This window comes from Populus trichocarpa, chromosome 18, assembly GCF_000002775.5.
Source record: "Populus trichocarpa isolate Nisqually-1 chromosome 18, P.trichocarpa_v4.1, whole genome shotgun sequence".
NCBI classification, from domain to species: domain Eukaryota; kingdom Viridiplantae; phylum Streptophyta; class Magnoliopsida; order Malpighiales; family Salicaceae; genus Populus; species Populus trichocarpa.
This window is the reverse complement of record NC_037302.2, coordinates 13,922,489-13,944,765: the sequence shown is the minus strand read 5'-3', so window position 1 is coordinate 13,944,765 and position 22,277 is coordinate 13,922,489. Positions and strand designations below refer to the sequence as shown.

Sequence of the window (22,277 nt, the reverse complement as noted above, 5' to 3'; positions counted from 1 at the left end):
AACGCCATCGTCTCACTAACGCCAGAAGGAAAGTCAGCTCTCCTCTCCTCCCCCCTCCAATGCAAAACTGAACAGGTTCCTCCCCTCCCCTCCCCTCCTTCTCCTTCTCCTTCTCCTTCTCCGGCAAATACAATGTCCCTCTCTAGATCACAACCAAGCACCACCACAACTGATACAATCCTCCCTGGCCCACCTTCCCGCAATAACTTTTCCTCCCTCGATCTTTCATCTTCAAATCTCCTCGCCTTTCCCTCCGGTTCTTCCATTTCCATCGTTGATGCTCTTTCCCTCCAGTTAATCTCCACTTTTCCTCTCCCTCCTCCTCCTTCTTCCACTTCCTCTCCTTCTCTTTCCCCCTTCATCACTTCCGTACGCTTCACGCCTTCTCCTCTCAATCGCAACCTCCTCTCCACCGAACCTTCCTCCTCCCACCTCCTCCTCGCCGCCGCCGACCGCCATGGCCGTATTGCTCTCCTCGATTTCCGCCTCAAGTCCATTGTCCTCTGGCTCGAACCTGATCCCAATCCGAAATCTGGTATCCAAGACCTCTGCTGGATCCTCTCTCGTTCCGATTCATACGCCCTCGCTGCCATTTCTGGTCCTTCTTCTCTTTATCTCTACACCACCACCGGCGCCGCTTCCACTGCCACCGCTTCGAATTGTTGTTTCTTTAAGTACGATGCGTCGCCGGAGTTTTTGTCGTGCATTCGTCGTGATCCGTTTGATTCGCGGCATTTTTGTGTCATCGGACTTAAAGGATTTTTATTGTCGGTGAAAGTGCTCGCAGAGAGTGAGAATGACGTCATTTTAAAGGAATTTAAGATTCCGACGGATTATAGTGATTTGTTGAGGCTAGAGAAAGACGTAACGCCGAGCAGTGGTGGTGTGGGAGGATCCTTGGCGCCGGCATCGGCGGTTTTTCCGTTGTATAGTGTGAAAATGGCGTTTTCACCACAATGGAGGAATATTCTGTTTGTCACGTTTCCTAGGGAGCTTGTGGTTTTTGATTTGAAATACGAGACCGTGCTTTTTAGCGCTGCATTGCCTAGAGGCTGTGGGAAGTTTCTAGATGTTTTGCCGGATCCGAATAATGAATTGCTTTACTGCGCTCATCTTGATGGAAAGCTCAGTATTTGGCGGCGAAAAGAGTAAGTGTTTCTGTTAATTGGAAAGTGAAGTCTGTATTCATCTTGCAGCTCTTTTTTTCGTATGAAAATTATGTCAAGAATTGTTTTGTGAATTAATTGATTCAATGATATTTGTGTGGGTTTATGGTGTTATTGGAGAAATTGTTATGTAGGCTCGGACTAATGATTTTTTCAGTGAACTTCATTCTTACAATTGGTTAGTGTGATTGTTTTAGATAATTTGATTGTTCTGGTATATGAAGAACTAGGTTTATGCAATGAGTACTTGTGTTGTTGGGTGAAATAAGGAATGCGCTTATTGGGGTAACCATTGCAGAGGAGAACAGGTGCATGTAATGTGTGCAATGGAGGAGTTGATGCCGTCAATTGGAACATCGGTCCCTTCTCCTTCAGTTCTAGCTGTTGCCATTTGTCAGTCAGAGTCTACGCTCCAACATGTTGCTAAGATTTGTTCTGATGCACCTGATTCTCCGTCGGCTGAGGTGGATTTTGACAATCCTTTTGATTTCTGTGATGATACTGTTGTTCACTCTACTACACATATGATCTCAATTTCTGATGATGGAAAAGTATGGAACTGGCTGTTAACTGCTGAAGGGACTGGAGACAATCATAAGGATACGGTTGCTGATTCCCGTGAAATTCCACTTATAGGGGACAATGCCAATGCTGTAGTTGTGACTGATGGACTTGGCAAAGAAGCAGGCAAGCAACAAGAGCTTGGGAATGGCAATAAAAACCGCCTCTCATCTACTTTGAGCCAGGATTTGTCGTTTAAGGTAAGTGAATAAACATCTCATCTTGAATGTTATTTTATGTAGTTTTATGCATCCTTCTTGGTGGCTGTTGGCCGTAGACTGTAAAATTAGTAGCTGAATTGAGGAAGATTATGACTTCAAAATACAACCATAGTTCTGCAAGTTTCTGTTCCATGTCAAGAGTTTGTTTATAAGTGCAAGCTATTATGTTACCTCTCTCCTTTTTTTTTATTGTATTATTAATGACGGATGACAGTCTTGGTGCGTAGATTTAGTGTTCATCCTATGTTAATTCTAGTTTTATCTGTGCATCCTTATGAGCCAAATTATTGATGCAGATCAGTTTAGTTGGACAGCTGCAGCTTCTTTCTTCGACAGTTACTATGCTGGCTGTACCCTCTCCTTCTCTAATAGCTACTTTGGCCCGTTAGTTTCTTCTTGACACTAAATCACTTGAAGTCAATTTTTTGTTCTCGTTATTAACCTAGATTAAGTTGATTATTTACTGTGAAGGTGGGGGGAATTATCCTGCTGTAGCTGTTCCTCTGGTTGCTCTGGGTACTCAATCTGGGACAATTGATGTTGTTGATGTTTCTGCAAATGCTGTTGCAGCTAGTTTTTCAGTTCATAATAGTACGGTTAGGGGGTTACGATGGCTTGGAAATTCTAGACTTGTTTCATTTTCTTACAATCAGGTAAATGACACTGAATCGGAAGTTATTGTATGAATGCATTGTAGTAATCTAAGTTTTACTTGTTTTCATTGACATTTTTTCTTTAAATCTCTCTCTCTCTCTCTCTGTGTTGGGACAGGTGAATGAAAAAAATGGAGGTTACAATAATCGGCTTGTTGTAACCTGTCTTAGAAGCGGTCTTAACAGACCATTTCGAGTTTTACAAAAGCCAGAACGTGCACCCATTAGAGCTCTACGAACTTCTTCATCTGGAAGGTTGCTCTGAAACCTTTTTTTCTTCAATTGTAATTGTGGTGCATTACAGTTTCAACTTCATGTACAACTGCTAGCTATATATTTCGTTGCTGTTCTGAATGTTTCTTCATACTACTCTTTTGCTTCTGTTCTGTCTGTGTACTGATACACACGTCACATTTATATGTTTTTATTGGTAGCTTACACCCGAGCTTTAAATTTCCAGGTATCTTCTTATTTTATTCCGTGATGCACCGGTGGAGGTTTGGGCAATGACAAAAACTCCCATCATGGTTTGTAGGCTGATTGATACCGTCTCCTTTTCCATCATTACTCAAAATATTCACCTTTTAAATATAACGAGTTTTGTGGTTTTAAGGTGATGTAGGAAGTACTTAATCTATTTATCTTGTTTGAGAGGAGGGAGAATGCCAAAACCTGAGATTTCTCTTGGTGCAAATGGTTGTTTTACTTTGGATAATGACATAAAATGAATCTATGTTTTTCCATTTGCATGCTAATTTCTTAAGGTAAATAGATTTAGTTTGTTTAAAAATATATAAGACACTGTTAAATTCAAAATAAGGCTAAAATTCATTTATAATAAAAAACTTAATCTCTTAGCATGTAGTTGTGGACGTCAATCTTATCTCAGTAATTTCACATATCATGTACCTTCATTTTATATATTTTATAACAGCAGCCATTCATTACTTTTTCCTTGACTACATGAATGTCTGAAGTGTAAATATTTTTCTGACTCATAGCGAATGGTAGAATCTTGAGTTATAACCTTCGGTTTGGTGATTTTTAATTATAATTTTATCCATTAGATAATTATTATGCTTTATATCCTCATGTAGCTTAGATCATTAGCTCTTCCATTTACGGTATTGGAATGGACTCTTCCAACAGTTCCTCGGCCAGTTCAAAATGGTCCTTCTAAACAAGTGTTGTGGTCATCGAAAGATCAAACGCCTGTAGCACAAGATGGAGCATCCACTGCAAAGGAACCTGCATCAGAATCCAGTGAGCTCTTTTTGCTTGATTTTCTAAATTATTATGTAGATTGGTTGCTAGTCCAAACCATTTGATCCAGTTTCTTTTCTTGCTTTCTTATGTTCAAAATCTTTTAAACAAGGAAGTAGCTTTTATGTGCAGCAGCAGGAAGCTCAGATGCTTCTCAGGATGACACTGCTGAAAGTTTTGCATTTGCACTAGTAAATGGTGCTCTTGGAGTTTTTGAGGTTCATGGGCGGAGGATCCGGGATTTCAGGTACAAGTATTTGATGCGAGTTGTTGCATTAGGACATTTGGCATTTGTTATGCCTAAACATCCATTGCTTGATTCTCTTGTATTTATATTTTAGCCATGAGCATGGGCTTGCAAGTAGAGGATGTAGGTTGAACATTGATGAACAGCCAATTTATGCCAAAAAGAAGTTGAAAATATGTTCTTTTCTTAGAACCCTACTTCATTGGAAGCATAACTGGCCAACTGGATAATAGCTTTAACTTTTGTATGTTTTGATCAAGTTGGATTTTCTTTTCAATCATTCCCCATCAGCATCTGCCAGTGTTAGCAAAACATGATGGTCTTATAATAAAAGGGAGGCCAGGTATGTAATTTATGATTCGTATTCTGTGGTAGGGATGAAGCAAAACTTTTTCTAGTATTTTTGAGCAAGCCGTGGTTGTAAAAGAGGTAAAAAGCCAAGAATGTAGATACAGTCCTGCTTGAGTTGGATATGATGAAGTGAATCTGAAACTGCTTTAACGTTTTCATTTTGCTCGACAAAATAAGAACTCTCAAGAATCAAAGCCACCATTTGCTCTTAGGAAGGAGATGCCTTTAGCATCCTAAGTTAAATTATGAAGTCCATATAGATTTCACTTCTGGTTGATAATGAACAGGATGTATGATTGAACATGAATTTAATTTTACTTTATGTACTAGGTTTCTGTTAATTGTACTTTTACATTTTAAGTATCAATTTTTCTCCTTTTCTTACCCCAGCCCCCCAAGGAGAAAAGGATATACTGTAAAAGTCAAAAGGAAATACATAGTTTATGAAGCATGTACCATGATAAATTCCATCATAGATTACCACTTTCTGCAGTCATGTTTGCTGTGATTCATCTCATGCTTTTTCCCATTGTAATGTGGTGATTTTCTTTGCCATGTTCAATGCTTCACTCATCTCAAAGGTGAATTGAGCCTACAAAATGGCTTGAATAAGAATAATTGCCTTTTGAATTCCCCTATATAAAAAAGGCACTATATTTGCAATTTTATATCATGGACCATGGAACTTGAATCACAGATGCAATTTTTCCTTTCCTTTCTATCCCTTTCAAAAGCAACACATCTGGTTTGCACAATTACTATCATCTATCACCATCAAATGCTACAGAGGCAGTTCTGTTGTTTGCAGTACATGGTGTCTAGTTGTTTGCCTTATCTCATGAAGTTTTCTTTTCTTGTCTATAGACCGAAATGGCCTTCATCTTCATTTGTGTCTTCTGATGGATTGATTACGGCCATGGCCTACCGCTTGCCTCATGTTGTATGTATCATTATATTCCTAATTATTTCAGTTAATTGGCCATATCAACAACTTAATTGTTCCAAAGTTTCTATTGTGAGAGGCAGTGACTTGACTACTTTTCAGGTCATGGGGGATAGGTCTGGGAACATACGGTGGTGGGATGTAACAACTGGGCATTCTTCATCATTTAACACTCACAGGGAAGGAATCAGGAGAATCAAATTCTCACCTGTTGTTCCTGGAGACCGCAGCCGAGGACTTATTGCTGTCCTTTTTTATGACAATACCTTTTCTATTTTTGACCTTGTAAGCATGAAATATGGCAACGAATCTTGTTCCTTAAAGCATAGTCTGCATTCATGTTACTGTGATACAGAGTCTACTGTTCTGCTGGCAAATTTTAATGTCCATGCTATTTTTTTATTTGCAGGATTTGCCAGACCCGTTAGCTAATTCCCTTTTACAACCTCTATTTCCTGGAACCCTTGTGTTGGAACTCGATTGGTTGCCTCTGCGAACTAATAGAAATGACCCTCTGGTATTATGTATTGCTGGAGCTGATAGTAGCTTTCGCCTTGTTGAGGTTAACGTGTATGTGCCGCCAAATATATGTTGTCGAACTTTTTTTCTTCACTTGTTATTGTCTTTATATTTGAAAGGGTTAAGTGGTGTCTATAGTAAATAACTTTTTAAAAAACATTCTTGATAGGACTGGTCGGGGATTTAGGTGGTGCTGTAGCATGCGGCAATCTGTTTTCTTTGCACCTATTATCTCTGGAATATAATCAGATTGAATTGAACAACTAAGTAGCGAACATGATTTGATGGAGTCTGATTAAATAGTTTAGAAACTTTTTATCTCTCTTCTGGGCATTGGACATTGGGGATTGTTCGTACATGTCTTTCATGCTTTGTCAATTACAATTTTACTGGCGCTATGTTTTGTGCAAAGTGGCGATTTGGTAGTTGTTTTGCTGTAAATTGTTTGATGATTTCGATCAGTAATTTTCACACTGATGATATTTGTAGTGAATATTCCAATAAAAAATTGTAGTGTGTAATAATGCTTGGTGAATTAGCTTTAATATAATATGTGATTCCTCTTAAAAAAATTTCAATGGATATTTTTCATTGTTTGTGCTTTGATACCAGTGCCTGTGGTCATCTTTTCGTGCAGAAATGACAAAAAACTTGGCCTCCAACCCCGAGCTATTAAAGAAAAATTTCAGCCTATGCCTATATGCTCTCCCATACTGCTTCCCACACCACATGCACTGGTGAGAATTACTCTCTCTCTCTCTCTCTCTCTCTCTCTCTCTCTCTATATATATATATATATATATATATATATCCACCCATCCATTCATCCTTTAAGAAAGAAAAATCAAGGGGGTGGCTCTCTTTTAAGAAAACAATAAACAAGGAATGGAAATCAAATTGTTGATGGACTAGAAATTCAACTGCCCCTCCCCCACTCCCTCAACAACCCAACAGCCATTTATTCCCCAATCAAAAAAGAGAGAAATCTTTTGAAAATAAATCCCAGGCTATGTTTTGCTAATCATGGAGGTTGTAGCATTTCATGCCCTGCATTTACCGTCTAGGATATGGTGACATCCAAAAAAAGGCTGTGGAAAAAGGCATGTCTGTTTGTCTTCCAAAATTGGTGAATTTTTCGTGGATAAAGGCTGTCATTTATGGTGACCACCAACTACTGTTGTTGTTCCTTGTGCAGGCATTGCGGATGATCTTGCAATTAGGTGTCAAACCCTCTTGGTTTAACACTTGCAGCACAACTATTGACAAGAGGCCTCACTTAATTCCTGGAACTGCTTCATTCAAAGGGGATCTCCGGAATTACATAATTGATCTTCCACCTGTTGGTGACTCTGTGGTGCCAGAAATGCTCCTCAAAGTGTTAGATCCTTACAGGAGAGAAGGTCGGTCATGGGTGGCCTGTCCAACACGTGCAATACATAAAAAATCTACCATATGAGCATTTGTTTTAATTGGTTTAGTACTCACACATTCCTAATGTTTCCATTGCTCAAGGCTGCATACTTGATGATGAAACGGCTAGACTATATGCTATCGTAGTCAAGAAAGGCTGTGCTGCGAGGTTTGCATTTGCAGCTGCAATTTTTGGTGAAACCTCAGAAGCACTATTCTGGTTGCAGTTGCCTCGTGCTCTTAAACATTTGATGGATAAGCTAGTTACGAAGTCAACACAGAAAGCACCTGTCTCAGCATCAACCCCAGAGCTTGATGACGTGACTATGCTGAACAGAATTTCATCAAAGGGGAGGTCGGTAATTGGGACTGAGAAAAAGGATCCATTGGTAAGTCATTTCATGTTTTCACTTTGTAAAATGCTAGATTGCAGATATTATGATGTTTTAATCATTTATAATGTATTTAGCATTTTATAACTTGGACTATCCTGTGGCAGAGTGAAGGTCAACTTAGATCAATGGCTTTCCAGAAAGAAGAACTATGGGAAAGTGCTTGTGAGCGCATTCCTTGGCATGAGAAATTGGAGGGAGAAGAGGCTATTCAGAATCGAGTACATGAGTGAGTTCCTTGCCTTACTGTTGTATGTTGCATGTACTGGTTATCTTTTCTTCCCCGCAGATCATCTATTTATTGATTGAAAGCATGGATCTAGCATATGAGCTGTCTTCCCTTGCACCTGTATTTGGGTTTTAGAGTGATGATTATATGCCATATTCTTGATAAACAGGCTCGTTTCTATTGGAAACTTAGAAGCAGCAGTCAGCTTGTTGCTTTCTACTTCTCCTGAGAGCTCTTATTTCTATGTAAATGCTCTACGTGCAGTCGCTCTCTCGTCTGCTGTGTCAAGGTCTCTTCATGAGCTTGCAGTTAAGGTGAGCATTGATATAGAACAGCTTATGTTTCAATGTTAGCCCACATCCTGTCATTGGAATTGCACTACCTACTTCTATGTGCATTTTGACTTCTTTACTACCGTGTTATCTAGGTTGTTGCAGCCAACATGGTCCAGACAGACAGATCATTGTCTGGCACTCATCTTCTTTGTGCTGTTGGAAGGTATCAAGAGGCTTGTTCACAGGTTAGGTTCTATATCAAACTGTCTGTGTTCCTTCAATGTCTCTGAAATTGATCACCAAAGTAAAATATTTTATCAACATGCATTTTTATATTATGATCTATCACTTGATATCCACGCTGCAAATTTGTCTTTCATTTTGAGTTTTTTCCATAATTGTTGAACAGTTTTAGAAATTGCACAGATTAAGTGGAAATAAATCTCGACAGTAATAAAATATTTATTCCATAATGATCCAATGACAACAGGGACACGGAGAAATGCACACGTCATAAAATTAATAGTATTCATATATCACTGTTGACTTTCCATGACAGTTGGCTGAATTAATGACAAGTTGAAGGAGATTTTGGATTGATCCCATCTGTATTGGTTGCAAATCCAATGATACTTTACATACGTGCATGACTTTTTCTGCACAAAACTGGAGGCAAAAAAAAAAAAGAAGCAGACAGGGCATAATTTCATGACCTCTGACGTGGAATTTGTTTTTTCTCCCATGACATGTGGAGAGGACTTTTTGTTCCTTTAGCAGGGTGTTAAATTGAGCAATGATTATTTTTTTCTAGACTGATAGAATACATAAACTTGTGCAGTTGCAAGATGCAGGATGCTGGACGGATGCTGCAACTTTGGCGGCTACACATTTAAGTGGATCTGATTATGCTAGGTTATGATCCTTTTCATCACTAAATTTGAGGATTCTGTTAGCATTTTAAGGTGCATCTTGCAAAATTGCATAGCCTTTTATCAATCAATTTCCAGTCAACGATTTCATTTCTCAATGTGGTTGCTTGTGCATGTGTAAACAATAGCGCATGTGCTGTGTGAAGCATCTCTAATCAATCAAACCCAAATCTCATCTAGAATCCCTTATATTTTGTCTGCATTGCACATCTAGACATTTGCATAGGTATAACTAATTTTGAACTATGCTAATCATACTTGCAAATTGTAACTTCTTAGGGTGTTGTTAAGATGGGCCAACCATGTCCTCCATGCCGAACACAACATCTGGAGGTACTATCATTTTCTGGTTTTGACGTTTGCAATGTTCCCGTCAATTTGCTCATGTTCCCGTCTTGATGTTTGCAATGGGCCAATGCAGGGCTCTTATTCTTTATGTTGCAGCTGGTGCATTGCAAGATGCCCTAGCAGCACTCCGGGAAACACAACAACCTGATACAGCTGCCATGTTCATACTTGCTTGCCATGAAGGCCATGCACAATTTATATCAAATTTAGGAAATTCAGATGACGAATCAGGGTCTTCAATCAAGGATACTCTCGTTGGCTTGCCAGGGTTGAATCCAGAGAATGAAGATGTCATTGCAGTAGGTGAATATTATGGACAATACCAAAGAAAGTTGGTGCATCTGTGCATGGACTCCCAGCCATTTTCTGACTAATTAACTGAGCATACCACCATATTTAGCAACGTTTCTCTCGTTCAAGTGACAGTGATGCCTATTTCATAGGCTGATAATTTCAAGTTAAAGAGACCATGTCCATGTTAAGTCACCATGATTGCAGGTTCAAATCTGAAAATTGAGTTGTATTCCTATTTAGGGTTTGAAAATTAGAATGAACAGAGTGATACACCGGTCTATATAAACACTTTCAGCTGAATAACTCTGGCGATGTTGTCTGTTGTAGAGAAAATCACTGTGATGGTTGATAATGTTGTAGCTCATGTTAAAATTTCCACTGGAACTCACAGTAAAGAATATGATAGGAAGACGTAGTTATATAGTAATTCGTTTGTATTGTTGCGAAAGCATAAGAAATTTGATATGAATTATGTTATTGATTTTCAAGTCACTTTCTGTGACATTTTTGAGTAAAAATAAACTAGTGCTGATTGTTATTACTGCCTTGATTCCTTTAAGTTTTTTTTAGCAATAAGAAAAGCACGGGTTTTCAATTCAGAGCTGAATTGAGAGATTTGTGCTGGTTTCAATCTCTTGGGTTTTGAGACGCTGTTGTTTACATGTTTTGATCGGGCATCTGGCTCTATTTCTTATCAAAAGAATGAAGAGACAGTTGGCACTTGAGCTTGCTAGAAGATTGGTCAGCTTGAATCACTCTTGAAATTTGTTTAGATGAAACCAGTGAAACAAGCTCCATCACTGCTGGAGACTCTAATGCTGATGATTTATTTTGTTGAAATTCAACAATTCTACTTTCAACGCTTCTAACAGAATCAGTAATGTTAGGCATCGCCGCCTCTATTCACAAGCAGGCAGCTTTATTTGTTACTGTTTGTGATTGGCTCGCCTTTCCCTTGTGGCTGTTCTTCAATGAAAAAGACATTCATTCGAAATCCACTGCAAACCCTACTCGTACAATATCCAAGAGCTGTTTCGGTTCAACCATGGAAGTTTCGCAGATTGGGACTTGATTTTTATGACCTCTATCGTCCCCATGCTATGTTCCAAGGCCAGATTGGAGGGCGGCGTTGGGAGGATAGTCCCACTCAGGGTAGCTTGCATGATCATTAAAAAAAACTACAATATGACTCGTAACATTTCTCGGATTAAGAATTTTGTACAGGACAGTTCGCCATCATTTTCAATGGTGTTGTGTTGTGTTGTTAGAGAGGAACGACATCAAAACGCAAACGACAAAAAGGACAGATGAGTCGATCACAATTGATTGAACGTAAACCAGCCTAGAAACCATGGAAAGGTTACCGGATATTTGCACGAAAAATGCCAAGAAACCAACAGCCACCAGTCATTGAACGCTCTCTGTTAAACAGGTGGGAATATGTCCCAAATAAAGAAAGCAAAACCCTAATAAGCAGGAATGGCCCTGAATTTGTGAAACTTCGATCTGGAATCACCATCTCTTGGATGCACAAGTATGGTGGCATGTTGGCTTTGCAGGAATACCGTAGGTGCAGTTTCTTCCACGGATTACCCTTCGCACCAAATAATTAAATCAGGAGGCCAAAGAACAATGCTTCACCATGTCATAGTGATGAACGTAGATACGTCAGGTTTCTGGCTTCAGAAGTAAGCCAGTTAGGCCTGCTTCCACCTTTCTTTTGATCAACATGCATGCAAAAGCTCATCACAGAAATGGAGGGACAGCTGGCTGCAATTTCCTCGTGTGCTGTTTAGTTCTTCCCTCCACTGGTAGGAAAAGGTCATTCAAGATGAGAACCTGACATCTAATGGAAATTCAAGAAAGGTATAGACTTCTGTATCCCTTCTCAATAAAACAGCACATGTTAACTTGAAAGGTGGATGCAGTAAGGAGATAAAATACCTTGAGCAGTTTTGTTTCTCAATGAAAGAATCTCCTTCGACATCGAGCAGATCCAAGTTCCTCATACTCTGCCTTGGTAACACACATTGCTTCAAAATCAGGACTGGATGCCAAAAGGGATCCACCTCGCCACACACCTAGAATAGGACTGCACAAGCATTACAAAATTTTATCAATTGTGAAGCAGCAGCGTTTCCAAGACAAGCTAATACTTTCAAGGAGGGAAGAGTTTTACTCTTCTTGTGTAGTTATCTTCACTTGATAGTCATCTGGGACAAGAGGTCGAAGCTCCATTTCACTGTAATTTTATCCAATATAAAGTTTAAACATTGCCTCGAGATAAAATAAAAAAATTCAGCGTGTAAGCTAATAGGAGAAGTTCATGAGCTTACAGTCTCTCAGCAAATCTAGGGAACAATGTGCTTCCACCAGTTAATATAATGCTGTCCAAGCACAAGTTTTAAACAGTTATCGCTTGGTATTGGGAAATAAAAACTAAAAAGAAAAACAGTGAAATGCTTGATGCATGAAATCGCAAGACTTCGTGAAAGCACCTTTGGTAGAGTAGAGGATGAAGAAGAGGATGGCAAGAGTTCACAGCTCGAACAATGCACTCTGCTAGTCCAGCCTGATTCATACCTGCAGAAATGGTTAAAATTAGCACCATTTTCAAATTTGCTTCCACAAGAAACAGCCAAACATAAAACACTTTCCTCTTAATTTCATTACACAACATCTATCTACAAGACTAGAATATTTCCTGATACATTCATTTCTCTCTAAGAAAAAATCACGCGTTAATTATTGTAAAAGCAAGTCTCCAAACACATGTTTCTCAAACCATGTAGCAGCAGAAATAAGTCCAGAGTGCACCTATAAGAAACTGAAGGCATAGAAGTGTATTTCACTTCTCTAATAGCAAGGAACAACACAAACCTAAATCTGCTGGGTGGAAAATCATCTCTGGAACCAGGAACCGTTCATTTGTCAAGTCAAACTCCTGTGCAGATGGCAAAATTATCATTTTATTGACTTAGGCCAGGAAACATTACTTTCAAAGGTAACAAGAACTCACATTTTTAGTTAAATCAACTTTCTTTCGGTCCATAATTTCAGTGCGATCCATATCCTTTCTCGTTTCTAAATACGCTCCATCATCCACAGTGAGATACTTCTTTGCTTCATCTGGGTCTTTAACAAAACCTTTTGTGTGGGTCACTCCATCAGGTAGAACATAAGTACACCTAAAAAAATTGTCGTTTCCTCGTCTCCTGATACAGAAAACTTCAAAATTTCAAAAACCAATTCAAAGAATCACCATCCCAACCAACAAAGCTATAAAGTAAAAAAAATCAATTTTTATAGGCCAACAACAATCCCAAAAGCACACACCCACGTCAAAAATGTTGTCCTTTCTACATCTCCTATTACAAGTTGCTCAAAATCCTAATACCTGAAACCCAAAGAATCATCATTCTACTAAAACAAACACTCCAAACTATCAAGATAACAAGATAACAACTTCCACTTTTTGCTAACATTCTAAGCCAATAACAAACCCGAAAATCATCCTTTTCATGTCCTACTATAACAAGTTCCTCAAAATCGTAAAAAACAAAGCCAAAAATCACCATTTCTACTCGCAAACAAGACAAAGCCTAAAACTTTACACTAACAACATAGCAACATTCATTTTTTATTCACATTATCAGCCAAAAACAACCATAAAGAACACACCCCCACCTCAAAAAATTGTCAAAGTTCCTCAAAATGTTACTGCCAAAAACCCCAAAACAATCAGAATTCCTACTGGCTAACAAAATGAAGTCTAACGCTTAACATTATGAAAAACACAACAACATTCCATTATCATCACATTATAAACTAAACAGCAACCAGAAACACAAACAAAAACCCACCTTGCAATCTTCAAATCTCTAGCAACATCAAGAGAAACAAAGCACAACTTCTCCTTGACATCATCCATAATAAAACTTTCATCCATAACACTAACACTCCTGTAAGACACCAATTCCTTCAAAAAATTCGTCAACGCTTTTCCTCCTAAATCAATCCTTTTCACTCCATAATTCAACGTAAAGTTCTGAAACACAGGCGCAGCATGCGTAAAACTAAACCCACAATCCACAACTAAGCTACATTGCGCTTTTGAAACTAACCCATATGGCCTTCTACTCGCCTCATAAAGATGAACCAACTTCGGTGGATCAGAAATGAACAGAGAATTGAACCCAAAATCTTCAAAAACAAGCTCATCCGTTGCACGTTCAATTGAAGGGAGAGAAAACAAGGGTTCTGTTAGTAGTAAAGAAGAGTTTGATGGGTTTATGTGGAGGAGATTGGAGAAGAGGTGGTTCCAGATATCGCGTTGGAGGTCTGGGTTTATTAGGTAGCCTCGGTCTATGGGGCGGCGGACGGCGGCGGAGGTGAGATCTTCTTCGGTGGTGGGAGTGGGGTGGAGGAATTTTTTGGAGGAGAGAGGACGATAGAGGCAGTTTGGGATTATGGTGGAGGGGTCACGTTCCCCGCCGTAGCCGGCTTTGATTAGGCCACCGCCGTTGTCGAGAACGACGACGCTTGACATGTCGTTTGAGGATTAGGGAGGTGGTGGGTTTGTGCGGGACTTGTAGTGGTCGAGCATTTTCTGGGGTTCTAGAGGCTGATTGGCATGGTTTGAGAGTACTTTAAAGTATTCGATGTTAAAAAAAAAATTAAATTGATTTTTTTATTATTATTTTTAGATTATTTTGGTATATTTATATTAAAGATAAAAAAAAAAAACTGAAAATATATTTTTTTATTTATTTTTAAAAATATTATGCATTGTAGTATCAAACACATATTAGAATTTTGACTTTTTTTTCTATTTTAGAGTTTTAATGAATAATAAGACAAGTGAATTGGATCAAATTTTTTCTAACATAAAAAAAATATCTAAACAATGATGATACTTTTAAAAAAACAAAAAAAAATTATATCATTAATTTGGAATAATTCAACAAGCTTAGTTAATTAATAACATAATTATAAAAAAAACCAATGATAACAAAAAAAAATGACAATGACTAATAAAAAATAAAGCTTGTCAAGATAATTTTAAATATTCTTAAAAAATTTCAACAATTTTATTTTATAAAAAACAAAATTAAATGAGAACGAGATGATCTTATAAAGAAAAAAATAAAAAATAAAATTGAAGCTCAATTACTAGTAAATAAAACGTCGAAGGACGAACAGGAAAATAAATCATTTTAAAAAGAAATAAAAAAAAAACTTGACTTGAGTCAGCATGCTAAATTTACGGTCCGGTCATGAGATTGAGATAGCCTTGTGCAAAAAAAAAATAATGAAGGTCAACTCTCAAGTAAACTAAATGATAAAAGATGAAATTAAAAAAAATCAATTAAAAAAATCTTTAAAAAATCAAGTCAACATAGGTTAATTGGACTAATCCACAACCCATGATATGAGATCTAATAACCCTATAGAAAGGATTGCAGAAAAATCATAAAGTTCAAGGTCCAATAACCTAATGTTGATTGATGAAATTGAAAAAAAAAAACAGATTAATCTTCAAAACTAATGCCTAGATTATGAGACTAGAATTACCCTGTAGAAGAAAAACCCAAAAAAATCATAAAGCAAAATTTTCAATCATCCAAATATGAAAGGATGAAATTGATAAAAAAAAATCAATCAGGAAAAAGATTAAAAAACTAAACAAATAGTAATTAAATGAATGAATATGAGATCTACCATAAAAATCAAATGAAATAAAATGACGAGGAACTAGATTGAAAAATAAAATAAAAAAGAAAATGATAAAAAGAATAGAAATAAAAAAAAAAGAACTAATTGAGTAAAAAAATGATTTTAGATGTTAAGGGATAAAATTAAAAGAAAAATATTAGAAGGACATTAAAACCAAAACAAATAGCAATCAAATAAATGAAAACCACAATTGATAAAAAAATATATATATATAAATTGACATGATACATTTAATTTTTCTAAGGGTTTAAGCAAAATCAGAGGCAAAGAGAGAAAAAAAAGGGAGGGGAAAAAAAAATTTCATCGGAACCCAATTGATGCTCTATTATGTATACATGTTTGACTATTGTGAAGAGGATGTCAGGACTCTTCCAACATCGTTTGGATTCAAGGAGACAATGCACGTGTTACTAAATGAGTGTGGGCGTCTCTTACTCGCTAGAGCATGCAATTTATTTACCAACCATTTTTGTTTTTAAATAATATTTTATATTTATAAAATATCAAATTGCCTTTAGATCAACTTGATAATAACCAAAGAAACATAATAAAAAAAACAAAAAAAAACCCTTGAATGCAAGTTTAATATATATATATATTTGCTTTCAAGAACAATCCAATCATTTTACCATATTTTAAAAATTAAAAAGTGTAAAAAATCCCTAGACAATAATTTTAAAATTTTTACTTTTAATAATATTTAAGTTATTTTACCATACTAAAAAATAGAAAAAAACTAAATTGTTTCCGCTTAATATGTTAATGATCAATAAATCATAATGAAAAAACTATATTACTCTTGATAGCTAGTTATTTAATTTCATCTGAGAAAGACAAAATAATTATTTTATTATTTTAATCTACAATAACATTTTGCCAGTGAAAAAAACAGTCCTTTTAAATTTGTTTTTAATTGTAATTTATTAATTAGTGGGGTGATTTGTAACATCGAGACAAAAATAGTTAGTGACTAGTCTGCTGTTAGGTACGAGGGTTTATGGTGTTTTCATTTTCATGGCATGATTAATTAAATTTGTAGGGCTCTGAAAAAAAAAATTAAGGGTTTAAGATTTGATTTGTTAAAAAAGGGTTTGAGGATTGGAAGTAAAAAGAGTTATAACTTAGTCATTAAGGTGTATTTAAACTTGTTAAATATCCTTTATTATTATATTAAATAGTTCTTTGATTAGTGTTTTCCATTTGATTTTTTTTTCAAAAATATCCTTTATTATTATATTAAATATTTTCATTTAACCAAAAACAATAAATTATTACACCTAAAAAGCTAAAACAACGTGGCCTTTTACTGTAGTTTGCTATAGCTCAAGAAATAATACACTGTTATCGACATTGTTATATGAACAGTTTTAATTCATTGTGTTGCTGAATTTTTTTTAGATGTTTTTAGAAGAAATTAAATTTAAAAAAATATTTTCATTTAAAAAATAAATTTAAAAAAATTTAAAAATATTATTAAATAAAAAATATTTTAAAAATACTATTATTATAATAACAAACAGACTCCTTGTGAACACCGTTACTTATTTTATCCACTCATTAAAAAAATAGAAAAATCACGTGGAACTGACATTGCGAGTCCAAGCACGTCAGGGCATTAATTTTAGGGCCTGATGCGCAGGGATCCTACTTCTAGCCCCTAGCCTCTTTTTAAACTACACTTTTTTAAAAAAGAATTTTTTTTAATAAAATTTATTATAAATGAATATTATCCTATTTTACCATAATTTTTAAATAAAATTATAATTTTTTATGATATTATTAACAATTATTCTGTGAGTTATTAACAATTAAAAATTAATAGACAATGAGATTGACCAAAGCAGCTTGAAATGGTCATGGCCATGACAGGTTAATTGGACCGGCAACCAGTCCTGAAAGTTGACTCAGTCAGGTCAAACTAATAAGGGTGGTGACGATGATAGATTGAGAGAATCAAAGTGAACTCAATGCTCCTTCCATGCCGGTCAAAGTTGACATGTTCAAACATAAAGTTCAAATTCTCCTAATCAGGAGAGTTTCAACAGTTTGAAACTAGAAAGTGGAAATTTAAGACATGAAGGTTTCTTTAACTCCTAACTTCAGACAAGGTTGCCTTCTACAGGTGCCTCGTCCAAGAACTTTGAACAACAAAGTAAGCCACCGAGAGACATAAAAGACAACACAGATAGAATTCATTTTAGCGTGAAAATTCAATGGCGAAAGAAGTAAAATAATGTCCATCTTGTATTGTAATATAACACATTCAAAATCTTGCATGTCCCTTGCTTCCTGCGATGCAAGGAATTACTAATTACATATATAAAAAAAGGAACCATAATGGCCAGAATTCAAAAAATCTTCACAAAGTGATGCAGATCAGGAAAAAAGTATGACAGCAATGTGCATCGTATGAAGTGCGAGCAGGTAATCGAGACAAGCGATCTTAATAGGAGGGATAGTAGTGCCCCCCCTGCTGCCTCATGCCACTGACCTGTGGCATCCCGGAAGGCATCACCATTGGATGAGGACTAGGGCCATAGTAACCAGAGGCACCATTAATCCTGGCCAAACCCACTTGACCGTGCATCCCATCCCTTCCGTAATGTTGCCAGAGCTGCTGTTCATTTACTAGAAAATGCTGCTTCCTCTCCATTTCTGCTATCTGCACATAGGAAGGAGGCGGAACTGTAAGGGAGGCAGCAAACGGGTCCTGATTCTGAACTGGCTGCATTGTCCCATCAGGAGCAGGCAATGCCAACACTGGTGTTGCACTCTTGCCCACACTACTAGCACTCCCGCCAGTCAGTTGTGTTGTGCTCACATGTTGCCTTGCTGCCCCCTGATCATACATTCCATTCAAGAGCAATGAATCAAATCCACCCCCTAAAGTAGCTCTCTGTTTCGATAGATTGCTAGCTGACTCCACCAACGCCAATTCCCAATCTGCTTGACTACTCTGAGCAGCTGGGGTTTGCCATGCTGAAGTCACTTCAGGTTCTCTAGGTGATGGGAATGCTACCCACGCACCATTTGCATTTGTAGTTGGGGGTCCAGAGAACAAAGCCAAAGCCAATTCGTTGCCCTGCTCATCTGCTGAAATGCCACCGTCCTTGAGATTTACCAAATCTTCTGTCATCTGTTGAGGCTGAGGCTGAGGCTGAGGCTGCTGCGAAGGAGGGGGTGGAGGAGGGGTATAACTCTCTGGAGGAGGAAGAGACTTGACCTCATTCATACCAGGTTCTTGGTCTTGCTTAGCAGGAACCTTCTCCTCTATACTTCTCTCGGAACTCTTAGTTCGTCTGTTAGTCATTTCTCTCAAGCTCTCCCCGAGGGCCCCCAAAATATTTTCAGTAATCTTCTGCACTTCAGGATACTCAGATGATCTTCCAATTCCTATATCCTTGCACCAAACATAAAACACCACCAGCTCATCAATTATCTTGGCTGCGCCAGCATAAATATCAAAACCTTTAAGACAATATGCATACTCCATCTCAGTAAATCTATCCAACAACACCCCCAATGCCTCACAAACCTCGGTGTATAGTCCAAAACTCTCCTTCACCACCTGGTAAAGGGCTACAAGCACCAATCTATCATTCTTGGCTATTCCTGTTGGTCTGCAAGCCAAAACTCTATCAAGGATCCTCAACTGCTGGTCCAATATGCCTAAGAGTCTCTCTGGCTTCATTTCCCTAATTGCTGCTACTTCCATCTTCTGTTCACGCCTAACCAAATCACCATAGGAGCTTGATCTCTTGGGCATCCCATACTCAAATTCATCCCTATTCTCTCCACGTCCAAACCCATCACCGCCCTCATCAAATTTCCTCTCATCCTCCCTCACTTTCCTCTCAAAAACAGAAAACTCGACCTTCTCATCGAGAAACATCGCGTAAAACCTCACAAACCCTGTGTGATCCCACGAATTAGAATGCGCCTCATCTCTAAAATCCGACATATTCAAGACACGCATCCCATTCCTCGTCGCAAACAATAACGCCTCCTCAAACAAAGGGTTCCCATCAATCAAAACCCTATGGACAAGCATCAACGCCTTCAAAGCCACAATCCAATCACGGGTTTTACTTATCCTTCTCGATATAGTAGCCACACAAGCATTCACATAACCCCTTGAACTCGAAATACGGCTTATAATCTCCCTATAATACTTCTCACCAGCAGGATCCTCATCATGACTAGTAGCTTTAACAACCAAAACCTCAAGTTCTGCTGATGTATTCGCTGCCACTTTCGCTATACTTATACTCGTCTGATCTTTCACAGCCCCAATTGCTTTACGTAGTGCCATTTTTCTCCTCCGTCAGGATATGAGCCACCAAAACTCTATCATTCACCCAAAAAAATCAAGAAAAACCAATCAAAAATTAAATCTTTTTAAATGGGTTCATATCAAACAAGCCTAAACTGCACCTTCATCAATAAAACTGCAACTGGGGTGTTCTTTTTATTTTACTTTAACCTTTCCTCGGTTTTTTTCATGGATTCTTGATCAGTCATAATCAAGTAAAAGAGAAAATTGAAAAAAGAAAGAGAAAAAGACAGTACCTTTGGCTTTGAAGGTTCAAATGGTATCGACCTTCAAAATGGGCGATCTGTAGTGGTGGCTGTATATATCCAAGAAGAGGTTGACACTGCAGTGAAAGAAGGACTCTCTCTCTCTCTCTCTCTCTCTCTCTCTCTCTGAGACTGCTTTGATTATGTTGTGTTTCATTTCTGTACGCTGTTGTGGTACTTATTAGAGGCAACAAAGGCTGGCTTTGAAAAAAGCGCCTAGTAGGCGGTGATATGATGACTTTGAAAGGATAATGCGCTGCGTGTGATGAATTTGGTTTTGCGTTTTTGAAAAAAAGGAAACTCGCACTGAAACTGGCATTTTTAATTTGCTTAATTAATTATTTTGCTTTTTAACGGATTTGATAAATAGGGTGGGGGACATTTCCTTTTCGTTTTAATTGAGTTTTGACTTTGAATTTTTCTCAAAAAGTATATGTCACGGTTTTAATCGGCGACCTTCATTAGTCAATCTAATAATCTGTTAGTTCAAACCTTGATTCATTGTAGATTTTATTTTGAATTAATCCATTCGATTAAGTTTTAGACAGTAATTAAAAATATAGTTGAAATTATATTTTTTAAAATTAAAATTTTTTTTTAAAATTTTTTTTTATAATTTTATACTATTTTGATGTGTTGATATCAAAAATAATTTTTTAAAATAAAAAATATATTATTTTGATGTATTTCCAAGTAAAAAACAATTTAAACCGTAACCGCTACTGCGTTCTCGAGCACCTTCTTACTTTTAATCGATTTATTTTTCTTCAACTTATTAAATTCATGATCTGAAATATAAACCGGATCGAACTTAAATATAATACATGCCACCATAATACTTTGCCTTGTATGGAATGAATGAATGAATCTTGCTCGTGATCTATTAACATGTGACGTGTGATTGGATTTAATAATGATATAAGGTATGGCTCATGGTTATATAGAAACGGCAACGTATGTTTCGAAGATACAATATTATATTGTCGTGCTTTGCTGAATACTTGACTGTTAATTGAAAAATTGAAAAAAGTTATATTAAAGAATGTTCATATTCAAAATCTACAGTGTCTGTAGCTGATCTATTGATATGTCAATATTCATATATACAAATATATCCAATTTACATGTTTACATGCTGATTTATTGAATACTGTATGGACAAAATTGCTAATGTCTAAGGTTTGTATCTTAAATAATTCTGCCAATAGTAAATAGTTATAAAATCTGAATTAAATTTGTATATTTATTCAGGACTTGTTGATACAGGATTTGAACTATTCCGAGTTACATAAGAAATAATAAAAAAAAATCAGCATAGGTTGAACCTCTTAAAAAGACTAGCAACGCATTCAACCCGGTAAAATTAGTCAAAACATGTTGTTTTAAAAGATTTTTTTTTTTTTGTTAAAGTGATATTAATTTAATTTTTTTTCAAAAACAAAATGAATTAACCTTCTCAACTTATCAACTTATAATTTTAGATCCTGTCATGAGTTGGGTTTAACAACTCTACTGACAACATTGCAATGCTGCATGGTGCAAGCTTCTACATGTTATAATGTTGTTGTAGGTCTTGTTAACAAATTTAATGATATGATATTTTTTATTAATATGGATGTTTGGGCTAGCTTGCGCATACCTCGATTAATTTCACGGGCACTGAAGTTAACAACCATATAAGCCTCTAGTGACTCTGAAATTTGTGAGACTCGAACTATTGACATCTAGGGAACAAATTAAGGACCTGACTAGTTAAACTACACCCCTCAAGATTCAATAATATGATTTTTAGCAGGTGGATAATGTCATCCTAAGCTAAACTCAACCAAACTTATTTTACCAAATAAATAAATAAAGCAATCCAATAGTTTCATAAAACTATGCTATTTATATATATATATATAAAAGTCTTTAAATTTTCTGAATTCTTTTGCTGAGAGGATGGCCTGGCTTTTTATAAAAATATTTAACGAATGTCTTTAGATTATTTATTAAGAGGTTAATAATTATTAGTTTTATGGTGGTTAAATGTTGCAATCATTATATGATTTTGGATTTTAAACCTCTCATTTAATCATATCATAAATCTTGTGGCTGGCATCAATGGCTTAGTTGATGGTGATTCAATTAAATTCTTTAAATTAAAAATTCATTAGTTATTA

General features: G+C 36.6%; 3 protein-coding genes across 6 annotated transcripts; 1 reads left to right on the top strand and 2 right to left on the bottom strand.

The window, feature by feature from the left end:
* Positions 1-10,342, top strand: LOC7459884 (uncharacterized). 3 transcript variants are annotated; one of them, XR_002979143.2, is made up of 20 exons: positions 1-1,148; positions 1,465-1,927; positions 2,245-2,332; positions 2,420-2,601; positions 2,720-2,856; positions 3,062-3,128; positions 3,699-3,864; positions 3,997-4,111; positions 5,327-5,402; positions 5,508-5,690; positions 5,815-5,975; positions 6,562-6,661; positions 7,120-7,324; positions 7,437-7,723; positions 7,834-7,955; positions 8,125-8,269; positions 8,383-8,475; positions 9,069-9,192; positions 9,439-9,492; positions 9,581-9,647. XR_002979143.2 is itself a non-coding variant. In XM_024590712.2 (20 exons), the coding sequence occupies exons 1-20, from the start codon at positions 133-135 to the stop codon at positions 9,879-9,881; spliced, it is 4,032 nt and encodes a 1,343-aa protein (XP_024446480.1). In that variant the 5' UTR covers positions 2-132; the 3' UTR covers positions 9,882-10,342. The 3 variants fall into 3 exon arrangements, 2 of the variants coding, with proteins under 2 accessions (XP_024446480.1, XP_024446479.1); XM_024590712.2 differs by having other exon boundaries at positions 2-1,148; positions 4,000-4,111; positions 9,069-9,142; positions 9,581-10,342; XM_024590711.2 differs by having other exon boundaries at positions 3-1,148; positions 9,069-9,142; positions 9,581-10,342.
* Positions 10,343-11,094: 752 nt separating this feature from the next.
* LOC7459883 (actin-related protein 6) lies at positions 11,095-14,440 on the bottom strand. 2 transcript variants are annotated; one of them, XM_006372098.3, is made up of 8 exons: positions 13,665-14,440; positions 12,821-13,016; positions 12,682-12,745; positions 12,300-12,384; positions 12,138-12,188; positions 11,981-12,043; positions 11,746-11,893; positions 11,095-11,647 (listed from the first exon to the last, which is right to left on the bottom strand). In XM_006372098.3, the coding sequence occupies exons 1-7, from the start codon at positions 14,348-14,350 to the stop codon at positions 11,764-11,766; spliced, it is 1,275 nt and encodes a 424-aa protein (XP_006372160.2). In that variant the 5' UTR covers positions 14,351-14,440; the 3' UTR covers positions 11,095-11,647; positions 11,746-11,763. The 2 variants fall into 2 exon arrangements, with proteins under 2 accessions (XP_006372160.2, XP_024446481.2); XM_024590713.2 differs by having other exon boundaries at positions 11,095-11,609; positions 13,665-14,439.
* A 3,323-nt stretch (positions 14,441-17,763) lies between these two features.
* On the bottom strand, positions 17,764-20,294 carry LOC7470083 (probable clathrin assembly protein At4g32285). The gene is made up of 2 exons (XM_024590544.2): positions 20,107-20,294; positions 17,764-19,884 (listed from the first exon to the last, which is right to left on the bottom strand). The coding sequence occupies exon 2, from the start codon at positions 19,847-19,849 to the stop codon at positions 17,981-17,983; it is 1,869 nt and encodes a 622-aa protein (XP_024446312.2). The 5' UTR covers positions 19,850-19,884; positions 20,107-20,294; the 3' UTR covers positions 17,764-17,980.
* Positions 20,295-22,277: the final 1,983 nt, after the last annotated feature.

Excerpts from the sequence above, each read along its gene's own strand:
- LOC7459884 (XM_024590711.2), top strand. The coding sequence starts at position 133 with ATGTCCCTCTCTAGATCACAACCAAGCACCACCACAACTGATACAATC. Across the intron at positions 6,662-7,119 it reads TTCCCACACCACATGCACTG|GCATTGCGGATGATCTTGCA; the intron begins GTGAGAATTACT and ends TTCCTTGTGCAG. Across the intron at positions 8,476-9,068 it reads ATCAAGAGGCTTGTTCACAG|TTGCAAGATGCAGGATGCTG; the intron begins GTTAGGTTCTAT and ends AAACTTGTGCAG.
- LOC7470083 (XM_024590544.2), bottom strand. The coding sequence starts at position 19,849 with ATGGCACTACGTAAAGCAATTGGGGCTGTGAAAGATCAGACGAGTATA.
- LOC7459883 (XM_006372098.3), bottom strand. The coding sequence starts at position 14,350 with ATGTCAAGCGTCGTCGTTCTCGACAACGGCGGTGGCCTAATCAAAGCC. Across the intron at positions 12,189-12,299 it reads CATCCTCTACTCTACCAAAG|CATTATATTAACTGGTGGAA; the intron begins GTGCTTTCACGA and ends GTGCTTGGACAG. Across the intron at positions 11,894-11,980 it reads AAGATAACTACACAAGAAGA|TCCTATTCTAGGTGTGTGGC; the intron begins GTAAAACTCTTC and ends ATGCTTGTGCAG.